The sequence below is a fragment of the Stegodyphus dumicola genome, chromosome 4 (assembly GCF_044657685.1).
Source record: "Stegodyphus dumicola isolate Sdum_Otavi_A_Nest chromosome 4, ASM4465768v1".
Classification (NCBI taxonomy): domain Eukaryota; kingdom Metazoa; phylum Arthropoda; class Arachnida; order Araneae; family Eresidae; genus Stegodyphus; species Stegodyphus dumicola.
Window position 1 is genome coordinate 88,826,339 of NC_140771.1, and position 18,937 is coordinate 88,845,275.

At 33.3% G+C, this 18,937-nt stretch overlaps 1 protein-coding gene across 2 annotated transcripts in view; it reads right to left on the reverse strand.

Moving 5' to 3' along the window:
* Syt4 (Synaptotagmin 4) overlaps positions 1-18,937 on the reverse strand; it is a 127,277-nt gene that overhangs the window by 64,515 nt on the left and 43,825 nt on the right. Inside the window, exon 1 of one of the 2 annotated variants that reach the window (XM_085815187.1) lies at positions 9,285-9,529. The exons of the other annotated variant lie outside the window; for it this stretch is intronic. Within the exon in view, the coding sequence (XP_085671313.1) occupies positions 9,285-9,351 (67 nt within the window). The 5' untranslated portion in view covers positions 9,352-9,529. Of the gene's footprint in view, positions 1-9,284; positions 9,530-18,937 lie in introns of those variants that run through there. 2 annotated transcript variants of the gene reach the window in all.

The following is an 18,937-nucleotide window of genomic DNA, read 5'->3' on the forward strand; positions in this document are numbered from 1 at the left end:
TTGAAAATTTGATATTAAAGACCTCATAAGTGAAAATTATGCAGCATTTAATTTTGTAAATGGAAATAATTTTGTAAAAGTTTTGTGATCAACGAGCTCACGGATAAACAGTAGAATGTATCTAGCTGACTAAAGTAATAAATAGTAAAAAAAAAATTTATTAGGTTGGTAAGTGCAAATATCACGGTTTGGTATTCTATCAATATTTCGCACTATCGTGAATGCATAACAAGTTACATTGGAAAATCCTTGAATAATCTGGCTACATACTTTCCCAAAATATTTAAAAAAATGTTTAAAAATTTTTCTTAGTAATACGCATAATCAGAATTTTTTAAAACTTTTATTTATACTTAGTTTTTTTAAATTCTTCAATCGCTTTTTATCTTTACGGTAGTCTTGGATACATATTATTTAGTAGCCATAACTATCTTCGAATGCAAAATACGTGGTTTTTCTTATTAGAATCGAGAATAGAGAAGTTAAAAAATGTTGAATTAGATATAAGTCGCATAAACTATAATAATAAACGTTTTCTCTTAGTTTTGTGATTAGGTATGCAATAATAAAATAATATCTGTAAACACTTATCAGATTAAAAGTGCATAAATTTTTATTATAAAAATGTGCTTCAACCCTCAAAATAAGAAACATTCCTTAATTATTATTATATATCCTTAATTATTATTATAGCATGGAAATTCCTCAGCTTCATAGCAGTCTGTATAATTTATCTGATGTATTATGGTGTAATTTTTAACTTAATTTTATTAATGTTGAATAGGCAATGGTAAGGGCAAACATTTTAGGTGATAAAATTTTTATACGGGATTTTAAATATTTACAATAGCAGCAAGAAAGAAAAAGGAAAAAAAAAACAGCGTAAATATTACAGAAACATTTTAGCAATTTCAAAAATATTGGAACTAAATGACAGAAAATTATCTATTGCCCATCACTGCTGGTCTGAAAATCACATTTTCCATTTCTCTCCAGCCAAAATTATTCAAATCATCTCTCGAAGCATTAGATTTTCTGTACCTATCTGACGTTCATGAAAATCGTTCGGATTTAAAAATTATTCCAATTCTAATTCCTGTTTACTATCAGCATCTCCAAAATTTAATTGCTTTTCTCTCGTTTTTCGATCAGTATTTGAGATTATGGACTTCGCGTTCTACAATTCAGCTAGAAAATTGTAAAAGTTTCTCTGATTTTATGTAAACACATGCATATTTTTGTCATCCCCTTTCTGACAGCTGAAGTATAAAATTGTATTTAATTTTTAAAACTATAATTCTACATATTTACTTAACTTACGTTGATTCTTCTTGCCTGTTCTTTTTTGTCTGTTAAGCAGCCGACAATTTAATTCGAATGATAAAAATTATGTCTTGTCAAATGGCAAAACTGTTGACAACGGACTACTCGACGTGTCATTTGAGGGAAGAATTAGGCTGTCATAAAAACTGATTACTTATTCCAATATTTAACCTTCAGTCAGAACAACATGAGGAAAGTGAGGCAATTTCCCTCAAGTGAACAATTATAAAAGGCACCAAAACGGCTTAGAAATTCGTTTAAAAGGAAATCATGATTATTTAGTTTTTCGAACATATTAAAAAGCAATTTTAAAACATATTGTTAAGAATTTTGAATTGAGATAGCTAATGTTAGTAGAAATGAAATTAAAATCGTTTTATTTCTCCGTGAAGTGCAGCGTGAGACGAGTTTTAAGAGAAAGCTATGTCGTAAAAATATAACATTGAAAAACTTTAACATTGAATAAATGGATATCTCTTTTATTCGTATTGAAATCAAATAAATGTAACTGGTTACTGTGTTAGCTGTAACCGTAATTCCATCCTTTTGTTGGGTTTCCAGAAATCTCGAGAAGCGAAGAAACTACTAGAACTCTCTCGAGACCGATGGAAAGCTTTAAAAGGCCGGAGAGAGACATCTCAGCTCAGCTGTTTAGTTAGCTGCTGTTGTTATTGTTTAGAGTTAAGCGAGAGATCGGATTAGCTTTCTGTTTGCATTGCGTTGCATTTTAACATTTTTAGTAATTTAAAATATAACTACAGATTATACTGCGCGATATTGTAATATTGTACGAATATCTCTGAAGAAAAATCCAGCGTTCTGTTATATATCTTGGGATAAGAAGAAATTTTATGAACCTTTTATCGGACTTGTGCATTCAATCTATAACGAACCCGTACGCACGCAACAGTATTAACATATAGATTAGATGTAAAATGTGCGCCTCCTTTTCAATATTATATATAAGATATGACGGAATCCAAACTGCTATAGTAAGTTTATTTTCATATTTTTATCATTCACTTTTTATATATCTAAATTAAAATTTTTGTTGTATTTTACTCTATTGTAAATGCTTTCTGATTTAATTTTCGAAAAATAGGCCAAATATATTTATGGCACAAACACTTATTGTTTATAACATTGATAGAACTTCAAATCTGTTTTTGCAAAATAATATTGAATTTCTGTTACAACTTCTCTCTAACCTCCAACTATAAATTTGTTTCTAAAATGTAAATGTATTTAACCAAAGCAAAGTTATTTTGAATTTTGCAAAATACGTTCACGTGATTTTCTGTAAAATTAAGCATTGTTTCCAGAAGAAATAATGGATTAAACTGGTATTTAATTATAGTGAACCTTCTTTAAAACATCTTTCCATGACTTTGATCTTATGCGGAGGTAGTTTTCTTAAAGAGATAATATGAATACCGATGTTTATGTATGTTCTCAGAAATGCTAGTCACTGTCAAAGAGCTCAGAACAACAGGTTTCATTGTAATTTAATCAATAATCGTATTCCCAAGTGAAAGAAATCCAGTTTATCTCATTCAGAGTTTTCTTAAAAGTGATTTCGATTTTAAAAAGGCATCTATTTTCAATGCATTATTCAATGATTATTTAAGCAATACGACTAATGAAATTCTTATATTACTCTTCGTATTGAATACAAGTCTGAAAATTAGTAATTGTTCAATAACAATAAAGCTTAATAAATTATGTTGGGAAAGATACGGTTATATCAATAAAAATTATTTTCTAAAAACACTCTCTTATTTCTTTATTGAAAAGTAGAAAGACTATAGCTCATAGCAAACACGCTACTAATAATAAAATAAATACATCCAAGTAATACGTATTCTTAACAATTGATGTGTCAGATTAGATAAAATATTCTAAACGAAAATTTTCAAACCATTCTTTTCTCAAACCATATATGATTCCAGTCAAAAATTAACAAATAGTTTGAACTTCAAGTATAATAAAAGAAATTAGTTTCAAAACTTATGGGAAAATACTACAGTTTTTGTGCAAAGCGAAATTCTGCATTAATAGCTTATAGATATTTTCTCTCGCTTTTTACTCTGCCTTCGTGGTGTAACGATAGCATACTCAGCGCGCATTCGAGAGGTCCAGGTTCGAATCCCTACGAGGGCTTTTCATATTTTCACGTCTCCAGCATAAAAGAGAACCTAATGACTCTACAGTGGCGCCCGAACTAAAAGAGGGTGGACGATAATTCGTCACTAACAGGCTTCCCTAATCCTCAATCCCCCTTTAAAAGGTGGAGCATATAAGGTATTTTCTATCCACTTCCAGCATACTTTCGTGCTTTAAAGGTAGCAGACTTGGCCCGTATTTGAGAGATCCAGGTTCGAGTCCTGGCGAGGGCATTGCTTATTTTTCACGTCTCCAACATAAAAAACTAATGATAAGCTTTTAATATCTTTATAATACAGTAAAAAGTTTATTGCTTAAGCAATTACTCGCGTACATTTTGTTACGACAGAAATGTTTCTTGTTATCTCATAAATATGTAAAAAAAATAAACTCAGAAAAATAATGCAAGTAGAGTAACGTTTTAACAGAATACTTATATTATTCAGGTTAGAATTAAATTTTAATAAATGTGCGTAATTATGTGCACATTTAAGAATAGATTAACTACGTAACTTACCTATAAATTACCTATACTTATAATACCAATCAAGCTATTGGTTTTAGTTAGAAGCAAAATTTAAACTCGATAAGTATAAAATCTGCACCTTAAAACAAGACACTAAATCAACATCTCTCAATCTCCAGTTCCTTGCTTTATCTTCAAATTACTGAAGTGATTCCTTTATCTGGTAATTTCTTCTATGAAATTCAAGAACTAAAATTGTTCTTCTTATAAAAAGCCATTTTTAAGAAGTCTATTTAAATACTTTTATGAAAAATTTTTCAAGAGCAGATAAATAATTTAGTTATTCGTGAAGAAAGAACCGTAATTTTAGGATTTAATTAAATGATATTTTTCTGTTTTGATAAGTATTTTCTTTACGTTTAGTTCAGAAAAGTTCAATATTTTTATGTATGGTGAAATTCTACGTTTACACCATGTTAGATTAGGAATTAGGACCTTTTGTTCCTAACGAAGAAAAGGGATTAAGGTCCCATTTAATAGTTGACACAATCCCCTCTGTAATGCAGATTACGTTTAATATATTAGCATATTGTTGAAAGACAATTAGATAATTTTATATATATTTGCCTGAAAGTAGTTAATAAGGAAATGACTGTTATAAGCTATCTTTAAGGAATATGTAACAAGCACTGTCTATCGTTTAATTAGTAAACTCATGGTAAAACGCAAGAGGACTATACCCAAGTTCCATCTAAAAATATTCTGGTATATCTAACAAAAGTTTTCGTCTAAAAAATTTATAGATTCGCTGATAAGTACAGTGGTAGAATATATTGATGCAGGTATAATTTATATGCCGTTTCTTTATTTTAGTCCGTCGTGAGAACCATCAGAATAAGAATTTATCTCTAGTCTCATTTATAATGGGCAATAAAAATCAATCTGAAATCTTCCGATTTAGTTATTTACTGTCATTATTTGACCCGCCTCATACATGACTTTACAAAGTTTGGTGTTTTAATTTTTAATGAAGAGTAGCAAGGAGAATAAAGAGCAAGCAAGCATTGCAGCACTCGGGAATAAGCACCCGTGACCCGGCTACTGTCACAGGAACATCAGTTTCAAGAAAGACAGATACCAGAAGGCTCCCGAGACAGGATTGTATGCCAGAAAGTTCGTTATTTGCATTCTACTCACTCACTCCCACAAAAGAGTGCGTTTTCAATAGTGCATACATGACCAACACTGAGCAGATCTCTATTGGGCTAACGCGCTCTTCATGGAGGAGTCCAGATTCAGTCCACAACCTGATTCTCGGGGATTATTGATATGGAGGGAACCTTGGGACCCGATACTATCCCAGCAACATCATGGAAACGGACCAAGTGATGGTCTGGGTAGGGATGCAAGCAAGATGCCCGCACACCTTTCCATGTGTTTGACACTAGTTCTGTGAATGCCCAGAGGTAAAGACAGGGGATCTTAGAATCTTATATGCGACTTTTTAGGGCTGTTGTTTGCCCGAAGTTCATTTTTATGGACGACAAACCACAAAGAGCCCACCTGGTTGATGACCATCTGGAAAGCGAGGATACTCACCAATTGAATTGGGCAACCAAATCTCCGAACCTTACGCCTATTGAACATGCTTGGAATGCTCTTGGGAATGATTTTGCAATACACCAACCCCCATCCAGAACCATTCAAAAGTTAAAAACTGCTCTGGTGGAGAAGTGGGTGCGACTTCCACAGACACTTCTAAACTCTCTAGTCATGGCTACTCATTATGCATGTTCTCTGTCTGTCAGAGACGACCACACACCCCATACTAGCCACATTTTCACTGCCATCTTTCAACCTCAAATTTGGACTCTTGCCATAACTCATACTAATGAATGGCATTTTCATGGTTTTGTACACATTATTTGTGGGTTGTCTTGTACACATTATACCCAATTTCATTTAAATCTATCCAGAATTTTTCAAGTTATATGGAAAAAGGTGTTCCATCTCTTAATTTTGTTCACCAGTATACATACACACACATATGATATAATGGAAAGTGAATACTAGTTCTAATACTCACCTTTAAGATTTAACAATACAAATAAATAAATGAATAACTTTTCTTTCTTTAATACCCATTTAATATCCCTCTTACTTCTAAAAGCATTAAATATTTTTCTCAGTACTACACTTTATATAACTATACCTGTAATTGAAATTGTTTTGGATTGAAAAAAGTAGCAATTTGACATGCGAGATAGTTTTTTATTTGTTTATATCAAAACAAATAATTTTCTTATTTGAATACCTAAGGAATATCACTCTTATTTTCTAAAGCTTAAATATTACTCTAAGTGCTACCCTTCATACTTCTATATATGTATTTCACATTATATTGAGTTATAAAGAATGACACTTAAAAGCTTTTTTATACTTGCTTATATGATGTAAGCATTCATGCTATTCAGATTAGAATAAGAATGAAAGCATATTACGTTCTTGTAAAAATTCTTCATTGCACTAGTCTCATTTATAATGGAAATGAAATTTAGAAATTTATATCTTCACATTTTCAAAATACAAAGAAGCTTTCATTAAAATATTTCTTTGATTTAGTAAACGATGATACATAGAAAAACAATAAAAATTATTAATAAAATATTCACATCCCGTATAAATAATTTTAAATACAAAACGATTTATAGCTAGTATTTCTATTTTCCAAACTCAAGCCTTTCAACATAGTTCATGGACTATATGTAACTTTGATTAGTTTCACTGACAATCTATAGAGAAACATTTGTCTCAAACTTAATGTTGATTTAAAGATAAACGTTGATTTTCTTGTGAAATTTAAAAAACGTAGTATACGTCAATCGAAATGCGATATTTCATTATAAAGCGTAGTGCAGGCATAAGTTTTCGATATCTTATTTGTAATGGAGAGACAAAATTACTCCATACTAAAAAAATAGCGAATTAACCCAGCAATACACTATATTTTGCATTATAAACATTAATTCCTATAATGATAAATATTTAAAACAATGCTTTTAATTGTACAAAATGTACACACTTCACACAGATAAATTGATTTAACATATTTAAAATTGCAGTTGACTTATTTTGAGAACAGTAAGCAGAACTGACAAATTATTTTTGAAAAGCAAAAACAAATCCTAATTTTCTTCAAATTGATGAAGCGGATGTGTTCGCCTTTAGTAAAGCAACAACTTTTCTGCAATGTAAGTGCTATTGCAGTGTAAACACTTTACTAAGACTGTTGCTTCTCCATGCACTTATTTTTTATTATTTTACTATTCAAATTTCTAAATTTCATTTCTGTAGCAAAAATAAAAACATGCAAATGAGTTATTAACGCTCATTTTTATTTCTGAACCCTTGTAGAATGCTTTTTTCATAGGGTAATATATTTTAATAAAAATGAATATAACTAAATATTCTCCAACTGTAAGATAAATGGCTACTTCCTTATTATAGCGGCCCCCAAAATTTAATCGCTAATCAACCGAGATGTAATACGTAGCGAGGTATAAGAACACGTGGCGAGATATTTCGGTTGATAAAACTATTCAATGTTGCGGGCTGCTATAATAAGGAAGTACTGAAAAATGTACTGTATGGCATATCGTAATTATAATTTCAGTATGAAGGCAGTTTGTTTATATAATAATCATATATACATGCCACGATAGTAATTAAATGTTGTTAAATTGTTTGTTTACTGTTTTGTCTTTTATTTAAAAGCTTTCTTATGTATTAGTCAAGTTACGAACTCTTAGAAATATATTTATATATATATTTTTAAGCGTTCGCAACTTGACTAATACATAAGAAAGCTTATATATATATATATAATGACTAATTCAGCCCCAAAATATTTTAACTAACATAAAGGGCTATATATTTTAACATCGAATCAAGTTCTCTGCCACACTCTCAAATTTGAAATTAAAATGTTTGATAGCATCATTTTTAATTTATTGTTCGTTAAGATAATTTTAACAGAATCTATATACAGATATTTAGGAAAACAGTAGGATATTAGGAAAACCAAAGACGTAATGAAGTCATATTATTATTTTCTGCTGATTGTTAATTTGAAGAGAAAATTAATTGTTGTGTCATATTTTTTCTGCGTTTAATAAAAATTAAGGCTACTACCCAGGCATGGGTAATTTACAGAAAGCCGCACAGTTTGCGATATGTGTATGTACGTTTACGGTTATTGACAAACAATCTCTGACTAGGAAACAATACGATATGCTATGTGTTTGATGTGCTCAAAACTATGAATTTTTTAGCATTTGATAACATGTTCATACTTATCTGTGAACTGCACTAGTAAGCAAAATCAGTATCTAAAATTGAAGATGAAACCAAATGATCGTAAATGGACTAATTTTATTTACTCGAAATGTAATAATTCTACATTTTCAAGTCAAACCTTCTTCCACTAATGACATGAATAATGTTAACTTTTTTATTCTCTCGAGTTTCCAATTACTCGAAATGTTTTCTTCACTTTTCGGTTTTCATATAATTAAAAAATAAGGTTTTATGGTTCTATCGTAAAATTTTCAAACTGATATCAGATTCAAATATAATTATATATAATTAACAAGAAAGCGTAAACTTTCTTTCCGTCTACATAAAAATAAGGTTTGAAAGTTATTTGTAATTCATATACTCCATGTAACTCAAGATAATTATAAAATAATATAAAACCTGCAAATATATAGGACTATAAACTAAACATTTTTCATTTTATTTTACGTAATGTATATGACAAATTTTTAGTATAGTATGGAATATTTTAAAATATTGGATATAAATAAAAAAATAAATAGCACATTTTCTGTCATTAGAGTACATAACTATAAATTAGTTTTTTCCTACTGTATTTTTTAATTTAAAATTCAAAATTATGTACCATTCATTCATAAAACTGTAAACATTATTTAAGATCACTCAATCCTCTTTCTAAAAATTAACCCTAATATCTAAAATTGTAATATCAGCTATAAATATTGTTAAATTTCATAAAAAAATAGTAATTATATTTTTATCAAAGGAATAATTAGAAAAATGAAAACTCAATTTATTTGTGCGTACAGATATCCTTTAATACGCAGTCTTTTTTTTTTTTTTTATCATATAACGATATACACTCGGACGTAACATATGATGTACATTCTCTCCTCAAATATTAGTAAATATAAGAAAATTAATAACATGGCATTATAAACACTATATAATCTCTCAGTATCGGCTAAATTTTGAAGTAATATTTAAAAATTCTAACCTTCTTCCACTGCTTTAATTTCAGGGCCATCCTCTTTGATATTCAAAAGTATTCTGTGAATATTCATTTTCAGATATCCTTTTTCCCCCTCTTCTATCCTAGTTTAATAATTAGTTAGTTGATATTCTTAATCAGAGCATTGTGCGATCAAATGATTGGTATATTACTACACCTTATTAAAGTAACCCATATTTTTTCACATATCTTGCTGAAGAGCATTGCCGAATTTTCATCGACCGTGTAGATCGACTAAAGGTCTATTGCGCACTCTCACTGAAAATACGTAGAGGCGGTTTCCATAGTTACCATCAGCCAATAAAATTCAAGATCCTTTCGTTGTTAATGGGTGAGTGTACGCTTATGGCCCTGACCAGTTTAAGGCTGTTGCGAGGTTTCTGCGTGGGTTACGCTGTTGTTTATTTATTTGATAATTTTTGATTTACAAGTGGTTCACTGTTTTACAAACACTTTTAGCTCGAATAGTGCATTAATACGTAATTTACCTAAGCAATTGTAATAAATAGTGGTTCAGTTTACCTATTCTTCCTTTTCAAAGTGTGATTTTTTTAACTCTTTAGTCTTTTATGAATTTCAGTGACAATCTTCGTTTAATCTGTAATAAAATTAAAATTAGACTGCATCTATAATAACAATCGCTTTTAAAGGAAAACTCAATGAGCTAGTTTGGAAAACCATCTGCTGGAATCTATAAATACAAAATTTAACATCATTCTCTCTTTCTTATAACATCAGATAGACAGGAGACTTTACTACGAAGGGAAGATGACATTTCCGAACTGGTATTTGAAGAATATATTTTAATAATTTTGTCGACTATGAAACTCAAAATTGTACTACTTAATATTATCAGGTTCCGTGTTCCTCCTTACTTGCTTAGGGAACATTTAACTGTCCTGACTCGGAACAGGGAGCTTACTAAAGCTATGTTCAATAAATTTGGGAAGTAGACAATACACACAGGAAGGGTATACGAAACCCTTTATTTTTCTCTCTTTACAATGATTTTCGGACTTCGGAATACAGAGACCAACCACTTGTGGTCTGAACGTAAGAATATAAAAATATTAAATAAACTCTAACTAAACTAATTTTGGATTAATCAAACAAGTGCCTAACTCCAAGATTGGCCGTATATTAACAAAAAGCCGTATGTAGTACAGAGAACTGCTAACACTACGATACGTTTAAAATTATCAAGAGGATTAAACCGCTGGCCTTGAAGGCAACCAGCAACCGAGTAAAACTACTATGGCAAGTGGCCTGCTTCTAATAGCTCCTTCCTCTCTCTTGCTTGGCAAAAAGCCACAACTTAAGTACTTGGCGTTAGCAAGACAAATTTGCATAAATAAGTTAAAGCTTTTAATTCTGGCCGGAAGTAGAAAATAAGAAGTGATAGTAAAGATTTAAAATAAAATAAACGTTAGTAAAACTTAAGATCCTTACATACATCCCGCCAGAGTTAATTAGTTTGAAACTGAGGTCTAAAACGACCTTGTTGAAATTTTTTAGCTCTAGAATCTAACGCGAGGCCAATCTTTTACAAACATTTCTCACTAGATACTAGAAATTAAAAAAAAAAAAAGTCGTTTTTACATTATCAACTCCATGGACAATTACTTTTCATCTGCACTGCATCTAAACAAGAGTTCTTAGTTGAAATCTGGTTCCTTTCAGAGATCTGGAAGGAAAACTAGTTTAATGAAATGTTACACAATTAAATGGCAAGTAACATGAATACCTATATTTCTCTTAACATTCTTATTTCATTCATGACGTTATTTAATTATCTCCCCGTGCTCTCTGACATGTGTTGTAAAGGAAAACACCAAACTCGAACGTGTTTATGTACAAGTGTTCAACACTACCGCCTGCAATCAAAACACTAACGTGTTAAAATTCAACATAACAAGACCTCAGAACACACCTTATATTCATCTCTAAACCCTGAGGTACTATTCTGAAAAGTGACTAACTCTGAAGTGCAGCGTCAGAGAGTCTAACTACATTCATTCAACCTTTAACTCATATTCACAATAATTTGCTCTTTTTTCAGTCACACGAATAGGTTAAAATTTTTGGCATTACTTTCACTTTTAACATATCACAGTATTTCTTAACGTTTAAAATAACAGTTCACATTGTATATAAGGACATATTAACATGCCGTTAATTTTACGCATTTTAAAACATACATTAGTAGTACATTGTTAACTTCTATTCTTTTCCAAGCAAGTGCCAATTCTTCTACATTGAAATACTATATTTCAAAAGTCTTTCAGACTGAAACTTCTTTCTTGCCATAATCTTTTAACTAAAATTTTATACAATAACTTTTACAATTTTCTTAAGGTACCTTTCTCAAAGATTATCAATGCTTTTACAATATTCAAGTATTTACACATTCCTCTTATACATTAATTTTAGTTTTACTCGCGAGTAATTGAAAAACATAATACCAAAATAGGTAACAACTCATTTCTCGCCTTTTTGGCGATAAAGGTAGACCTCACATGTGGTAAAACTTCTTGAATTCTGCCTCTTGCAGTAACAATGAAAGATTAACTTAAGGTTTCAAAGTAACATAAAGTTTTACTTATCTTTGTGATATTCGGACATCCTTTTTTCTGCCCAGTCCTGGAAGGTAGCGAAGACTACGGTTTGGTTTATCTTCCTGCTTGTGCGGGTTCGCCCTTTCGTTCCTTCCTCCATGAGCTTTCTTTTCCTTCCCGTTTGGTCACCCTTGAAGATCTTCTTTTTAGCCTCTGCCTGTGGTCTCCGCCGTGTTATGGCAGCTGGTCTTGGCGGAACCGGGACACTTACTCTCTCGTTCCTGCTTGGATCTCGTTGCTGGCTGTTCAAATTTTTCTTGCTTCTTTGCATCTGCAGCTGGTGTTCCTTCATCAATTCGTCGACATTTGCTGCGTAGACTCCTATCCGACGGGTAGATCTTCCGTTTTGGAGCCGGGTTATAGTTGCCGTTATTTCTCCTGGCTCTCTTTGCATTCGTCGTACTTCTCCCTTCTTCATTCTGGGGGTGTTCGTGCTCTCTCTTTTCTGGTCGGTGGAACGGCTTCTTTTTCTTGTTACCTTCAATTTTCCAACGGGGAAACTTTCTTTTCAATTGCTCCTGCCTCCTAATGGCTTGCCCTTGTGATTGTCGTTGTTCCACCTCTGGAGCTTGTGCCTGCAGTGCCTGCCGTGCCGGATCCTGCGAAAGATCTTTAAATATTGGCATTTTATTACGATTATAGAATGGTTTTATCTGGTCAATGTTTGCGGAGCATGTTTCACCATTCCTGGCTTTTAACACCACTACAGCCTGAGTTATTTTTTCTATTATATATGGTCCTTCAAATCGTGGAAAAAAACTTGGCAGTTTTATCTTCTGGTGCTGAAGAAAGTGAATGCTTAATTTTTAACACTTCATCTCCTACTTTATAAGTTACTCCCCGTCGTTTCCTATCATCATAAAGTTTCTGTTTTCTCTGTGCTACTTCAATGTTCTTTTTTGCTTTTTTAATTAATTTTTCTATATCGCCCATTTTAAATTCTGGGGCTCTTTGTTGAACATAAAATAATTTATCTAACGGCGTTATAATCTTCCTGCCTAAAAATAACTCAGCAGGAGTTTTGCCCGTTGTATCATGTTTTGCGGTCTTAAGGGCGAAAGCCAATTCATTGACATAGTTATCCCAGCTTTTATGAAAAATTTTAACATAACTACGGATAATTTTCACTATATTTCGATTGGCCCGTTCCGCTATATTTGATTGCGGCCGATACGGGACCATTTTTAAATGACGTATGCCCAGTTTTTGGCACATGTCTTCAAATATATTACTTACAAATTGAGGACCATTATCCGATATAACTTTTAGGGGCGCCCCGTATTTTAAAATATATTTATTTAAAATAGAATCAGTAATTAATTTCGCGGAGGCTCGTTTTAAGGGAACAATTTCGGTCCACTTACTAAAATGATCAACCATAACAAGGAAATACCGACTTTTATTTACCTGACTTTTTGGGAAAGGGCCCAATAAATCGATGCCAATTATTTCATTTGGAAATTCGGATTTAATGCTATTTAGAAACCCGGCCGGGCGGAAATTAATATAATTAACTGCTTGACATGTTGGGCAGGACTGGACATACGCCCTTGTTAACTTTTGCAGTTCAGGAAAATAAACTGCTTCGCGTACGCGTTGGATGGTTTTTCGAATACCAGCATGAGAAGCTAATGGGCAGTCGTGTAACTCCTGCAGTATATTTAATCTAAGACTAGCTGGGATAACAGGTCGAAATTCGTTGTTGGAATTCGTAGTTTTTGTATAAATAATAGACCATCTATTAGTTCGTGATGGGCCGCCCTATTTCTTATCGCCACAATATCTTGGTGGCTAAAACTTTCAGGATCCTTTAAATACTAATAAATGTTTTTAAATTCAGGATCCTTACCCAGTTTGGTTATTACAGTTTCTCGGGAATGTATGGTACATGCTGTGAGCATTGCCACCTTTACAGTATTACCTTCTTCATCTATTTTTATTCTGGATAGGGCATCTGCTACGATATTTTCCTTTCCGGGGGGTGTGCTTGATTGCAGATTATACTCTTGTAACTTGAGTGCCCATCTTATTAACCTTGGGGATAAGTTTTTCCCTGAGTACAATCTAGTTACCGCCGCATGATCAGAATACACTGTTATTGGAGACCTTCCAAAATAGACTCGGAACTTTTGCACTGCTAACAGAACTGCAAGTGCCTCTCTCTCAGTCGCGGAATAATTTCTTTGTGTTTGATTTAAAGTTCGACTAAAAAATGCCACGGGCTGCTGATTTTGCGAAAGTACCGCTCCTACCGCATTATCCGGAGCATCCGCTGAAATTTCTAAATTCTCATCATTTTCAGGAAATTTCAAAACAGGGGCTTGCTTTAATGCTTGCTTTAATTTTTCGAAAGCACTATTGGCTTCGGCCTTCCACGAGAATCTTGCCTTTTTCCTTTATAATTTTAACAATGGTTCAGCAATAGCTGCAAAATCTTTTATAAAGGACCCATAATATGAACAAAGTCCTAGAAAGGAAGAGAGCTTCTTCGCCGTATTTGGCGGCGGATACTTTTGCACAGCGATTATTTTTGATTCGTCTGTCTCGATTCCTTTCTGAGATATTTTGTAACCTAAGTATTTTAATTCAGGGGCTGGAAATTTGCACTTTTCGACATTAACTTTTAGACCAGCCTCATTTAATAATGAAAACACCTGTCTTAAATCCTGTACATGTTGGTCGAGCTTATCACTAGTAATAATGATATCGTCTAAATAGATAAATTCGGACTTTCCAAGAACAGGCCTTAGCACAATGTCCATACATCGCTGAAATGTTGCCGGTGCCCCTGAAAGGCCAAACGGCATACGCAGGAATGCATAAGTGCCAGACTTGGTTATAAAAGCAGTCTTAGGCACATCTTCCGGTCTAACCCCTATTTGAAAACAACCAGTCGTTAAGTCTAAAGTAGTCATATATTTGGTAGAAGTTATGTTCCTTAGAATTTCTTCGATAATAGGTAACGGATATACCGGATATTTAGTCATGGAGTTTAATTTACGATAGTCAATTGCAAAACGCCACCTTTTGGGATGTGTTACCGGATAGTCATTATTTTTCTTACATAACATAACCGGGCTAGCATAACTACTTGAGATGGGCGTTATGATCTTTTTACGTAACATATCTCGAATGTGCCACTCTATAATTTTTTCTTTATTCTTATCATATCGGTATGGTTTGTGGCGAACTGGCAGTGAATCTCCGGTCTCGATACTATGGTTAGTAACTTGAGTAAATCCGGGAATATCACTAAATAACGAAGCAAATTCACTTACCACTTGTCGAATTTTTTGTTGCTCTTCCTTAGGCAGGTGGTCGAGGTTTAACGTTGGTGGTTCTGTTTTTTCTTCTCGAACTGGTTTCATTGTCAGCTTAAGGGACGCTTCGTTAAAATCCAGCGTTGCTTCTGCCTCTGAAAGAAAATCTATCCCTAAGATGACATGTGCTTGCAAATTCTTTACGATAAAAAACATAATCTTTACTTGCTCGTCCTTGATACGAATGTATAACGGTAATTTACCTATGCACTTGCATCTTTCTCCCTGCGCAGCTAACACTGTCGTATTATCCGAATTATATATGCGGTATTTACGGAAATACTTCCTAAAAAAATCTTCTACCACACAGGAACACTGCGCGCCTGTATCCAGGAGTGCGGTGGCTGGGATGTTATTTACCAACACTTCAATCTTTGGAAGAGTCAAATTTTTCACCATCACTGTATTTAACTTGAAGGAAGAGGGGTTTTCTTGGCCTTCGGATTTCCGCACCCTCCCGTCAGCAGAAATCCGTTTTAGTTTAAATGTTATTTCTTCCTTTCCATGCCTTCCTTCTTTTTCCACTGGCCTTCAGACTTTTTTTGTGGCTTACTATTGAACTGTCGACGTTCGCCGGTTGTTTTTGGATACTCGGGTTTCCTTGCCCACTGATTCGCTTTGCTTCCGTAGCCGTGTTCTTGACTTTGCTGTGGTCTTGGCGCACCAAATTGGCTTCGTTGTTCATACTGGCGTCTTCTTTCAATGTCCGCCGTTCTTCTACTTTCAAACTGGATTGCTAGCTCGAATAACTTTTTCAGTGTAGTCGGATTCCTTAATTCAATAAAGTCTTGTACTTGGGGAAGTAACCTCGGAAAAATCACTTGGATTATCTCAGGATCCGGACGGTTTCCATACAAGAGTTTAAAGACGTTCATTCTAACTTCTTTTTTTTTTTTACTTTCCGATACGTGACCATTGCGTCAGTCTGTATGGCAACGTATCGGAGTGGCCACATTCAATCCGACACATCTGCCATGGTGCTCACCCACAGCTACATCAACTCAATCAATTACAGTCCTGACTTTACCCGGTGGTTAGATTTTGTTCCTTCTTCGGAAGACATTCCCATTCAACATGCTTTGAACGGCTCCGAAGAGCACAGATTCGCCGGAATCTCTGTAGATGGTTTCTGCCAAGAAACTCGAACTGTCTACCAGTTTCAGGTATGAAAAAAGTAACAATTTGTTCCTGTGTTATTCTTTTTTAATGATTTTACATTTTTAATGATTAATTTACATTTTGAATACTATTAATGCATTGGTATTATTTTAGGACTGTTCTTTCACGAATGTAGTTTGTGCTATGACGGTGATGTGATTCATCCTCTGAAGGGAGTTTCCATGGCAACGTTGAAGAACTTTGAAGACAGAAACGATCACAAGAAAGCTTCGCGCCCAGGGTTTGAACGTGACAGAAATATGGGAACATGAATTTCGAAAGTAAAAGGAAGAAAATCCCGATCTCCAAGCTTTCCTGAATGACCATCATCCGAAGGACCGAATCAATCCTCGTGAGTCGTTTTTCGGAGGAAGAACAAATGCCCTCAAATTGTATACCATGAAGAAGATGCAAAATATGTGCATTTTGCCTCACTCTATCCATAGGTTCCTCCTTTTTTATTATTTCAAAAACTTTTATGTATTTTATGTATGTTTGTGTGATGTGTTTTCTGACTTTTTGTTTTCATTCACAGGTGAATAAATACCGCGTCTACCCTCTAGAGTATCCCCAAATCATTACAGATTGATCGGAGATGTAGAAAACTACTTTGGGCTCATCCAATGCCGGTTGGGTCCTGTGGGCGGAATCTATATCTCCCAGTACTGCCATACCGCTACCGGAAGAATCTTATACTCCCTTTATGTCGGACCTGCGCCCTTCTTCAAATGCAAGCTCCGTGTACCCATACAGAAAAACCCTGGATGTCAGCAAGTTGCAATGTTGGCTCTAAATAGTTTTAGGGCAGGCAAGGCGATTTCTTTTATATCTATAATTTTTTAAAATCTTTTTAGCATGTTTTTTTTAATTCTTTGTGATTTATGTTGGATTTTTTTTAGATGGTGTACGAACGTAAACAAAGGGCAGCTCACGTATGTTCATACGGTGCCAGATTTTAACAAGATGTCGGTAGACCCTACCAGAAAAGTAAGTTTTCTTATCGATTTGTTTTTATCAATCTGTAAACTCAATGTATTTAGAGCTGTTAACTCATGATTATTCTATTTTCAGATAAAAGATGTATTTCTTCCCACATCTGAGGTGGCTGCTCTTCACTGGAAGTCTACGAAGGAGTTTGTGGGGCAGGATGTCTCCACCAATATTTTTCTAGCCACGTTCACGACAGCTTGGGCTCGTCTCAAGCTGTATAGTGAAATGGAAAATTTGAGTAGAGATGTCCGGTATCAAGACACATATTCTATAATCTATGCGAATTGGCAAAAATGATTCCTCTTGGACAACTCGGAGAATTTACACATGAACTATATGGAGATGTTATTACAACATTCGTCTCTGGTAAATATTTTCTTGAATCATTCAATTTTTAATATGTACCAAAAATGTTGAATGCATGTTTTTTCTGCTATTTTTTTCCCTCATAATGTTTAATTTTTTTCAGGAGGCCTCCCCAAGAATTATGTCTAACAGACGGCAACTAGGAAAAACCTGTTGCAAAGTGATAAGATTTTCCTTGAATTTCTGGAATTCCCAGTTGTTGAATTTTGAAGCTATGAGACATTTTGTCTGCAGCCCTGAAGAAAATGAAACCATTCCTCTCCATAGCCCCTCCAAAATTACCCAGGAAGCCAAAAGAAAGAAAGTGGTCAACAAACCTGAGACAAGACTTTATAGAATAGTGGTGGATAAAAGAGTGATTCGGAAAGATTTGACCATTTTTTTTTATGGCTACTATAAAATGACACTATTTCCAATACCTGAAAGACTTTTAAAATATTTTGTGAAAACTTTTGTTGACGGAAAAGATGTATGTGCAACATCATGCATTTGTGTGAAAACAAGTATGTAAAAATTAACATTCAACGAAAATAAATACGAGTAATTTTAATGATAAATTTATGGTGTTTTTCTTTTTTCCCTTGGAAAAGACTTCATGAAAAGTAAGTGTTTTATTCTTATATTTTCTAAAAAATAATTGCTATATGATATTTTTTCAAAAATATGTTAGTTTAATCAGAAAAATGATTTTATATGTTAACTTAATCAAAGAAAAATATAACACCAAATGATTAGACATTATTTTTATTCATATTCCATTACAATTTCAGCCATAGTTTCGAAGATGATTTTCTTTTAGGTCTAGCAATACATAGCTTTTACATGGATTAAATGCTTGTTTTTCACAAAGTCTTGAGGAAATGTATTAAGATTCAATACATTTTTAAACTATTCAAAGGCAAAAGGCTTTTGAGTTCTATTTTCCAACAGAAAGTTTATCAGCTGAACAATATTGGAGCCAGAAAACACATGACCGTCCAGAATGAGTTCTTTATTCTGTGTCCAAGAAATTTGATACTCTTTTAGAAAATCTATTATTTTCTGTGCCTTTTTTTCTATTTCACAGGAACAGTCTGAATAGTTTCCTTTTCGATATCTTTCTCAGAAAGTTGTTCAGGCTGTTGGTTGTTCTACGCAAGTATTCATATGAAGGAAGGTAACATACCTTTGCAGAACTTGGATTTACAAT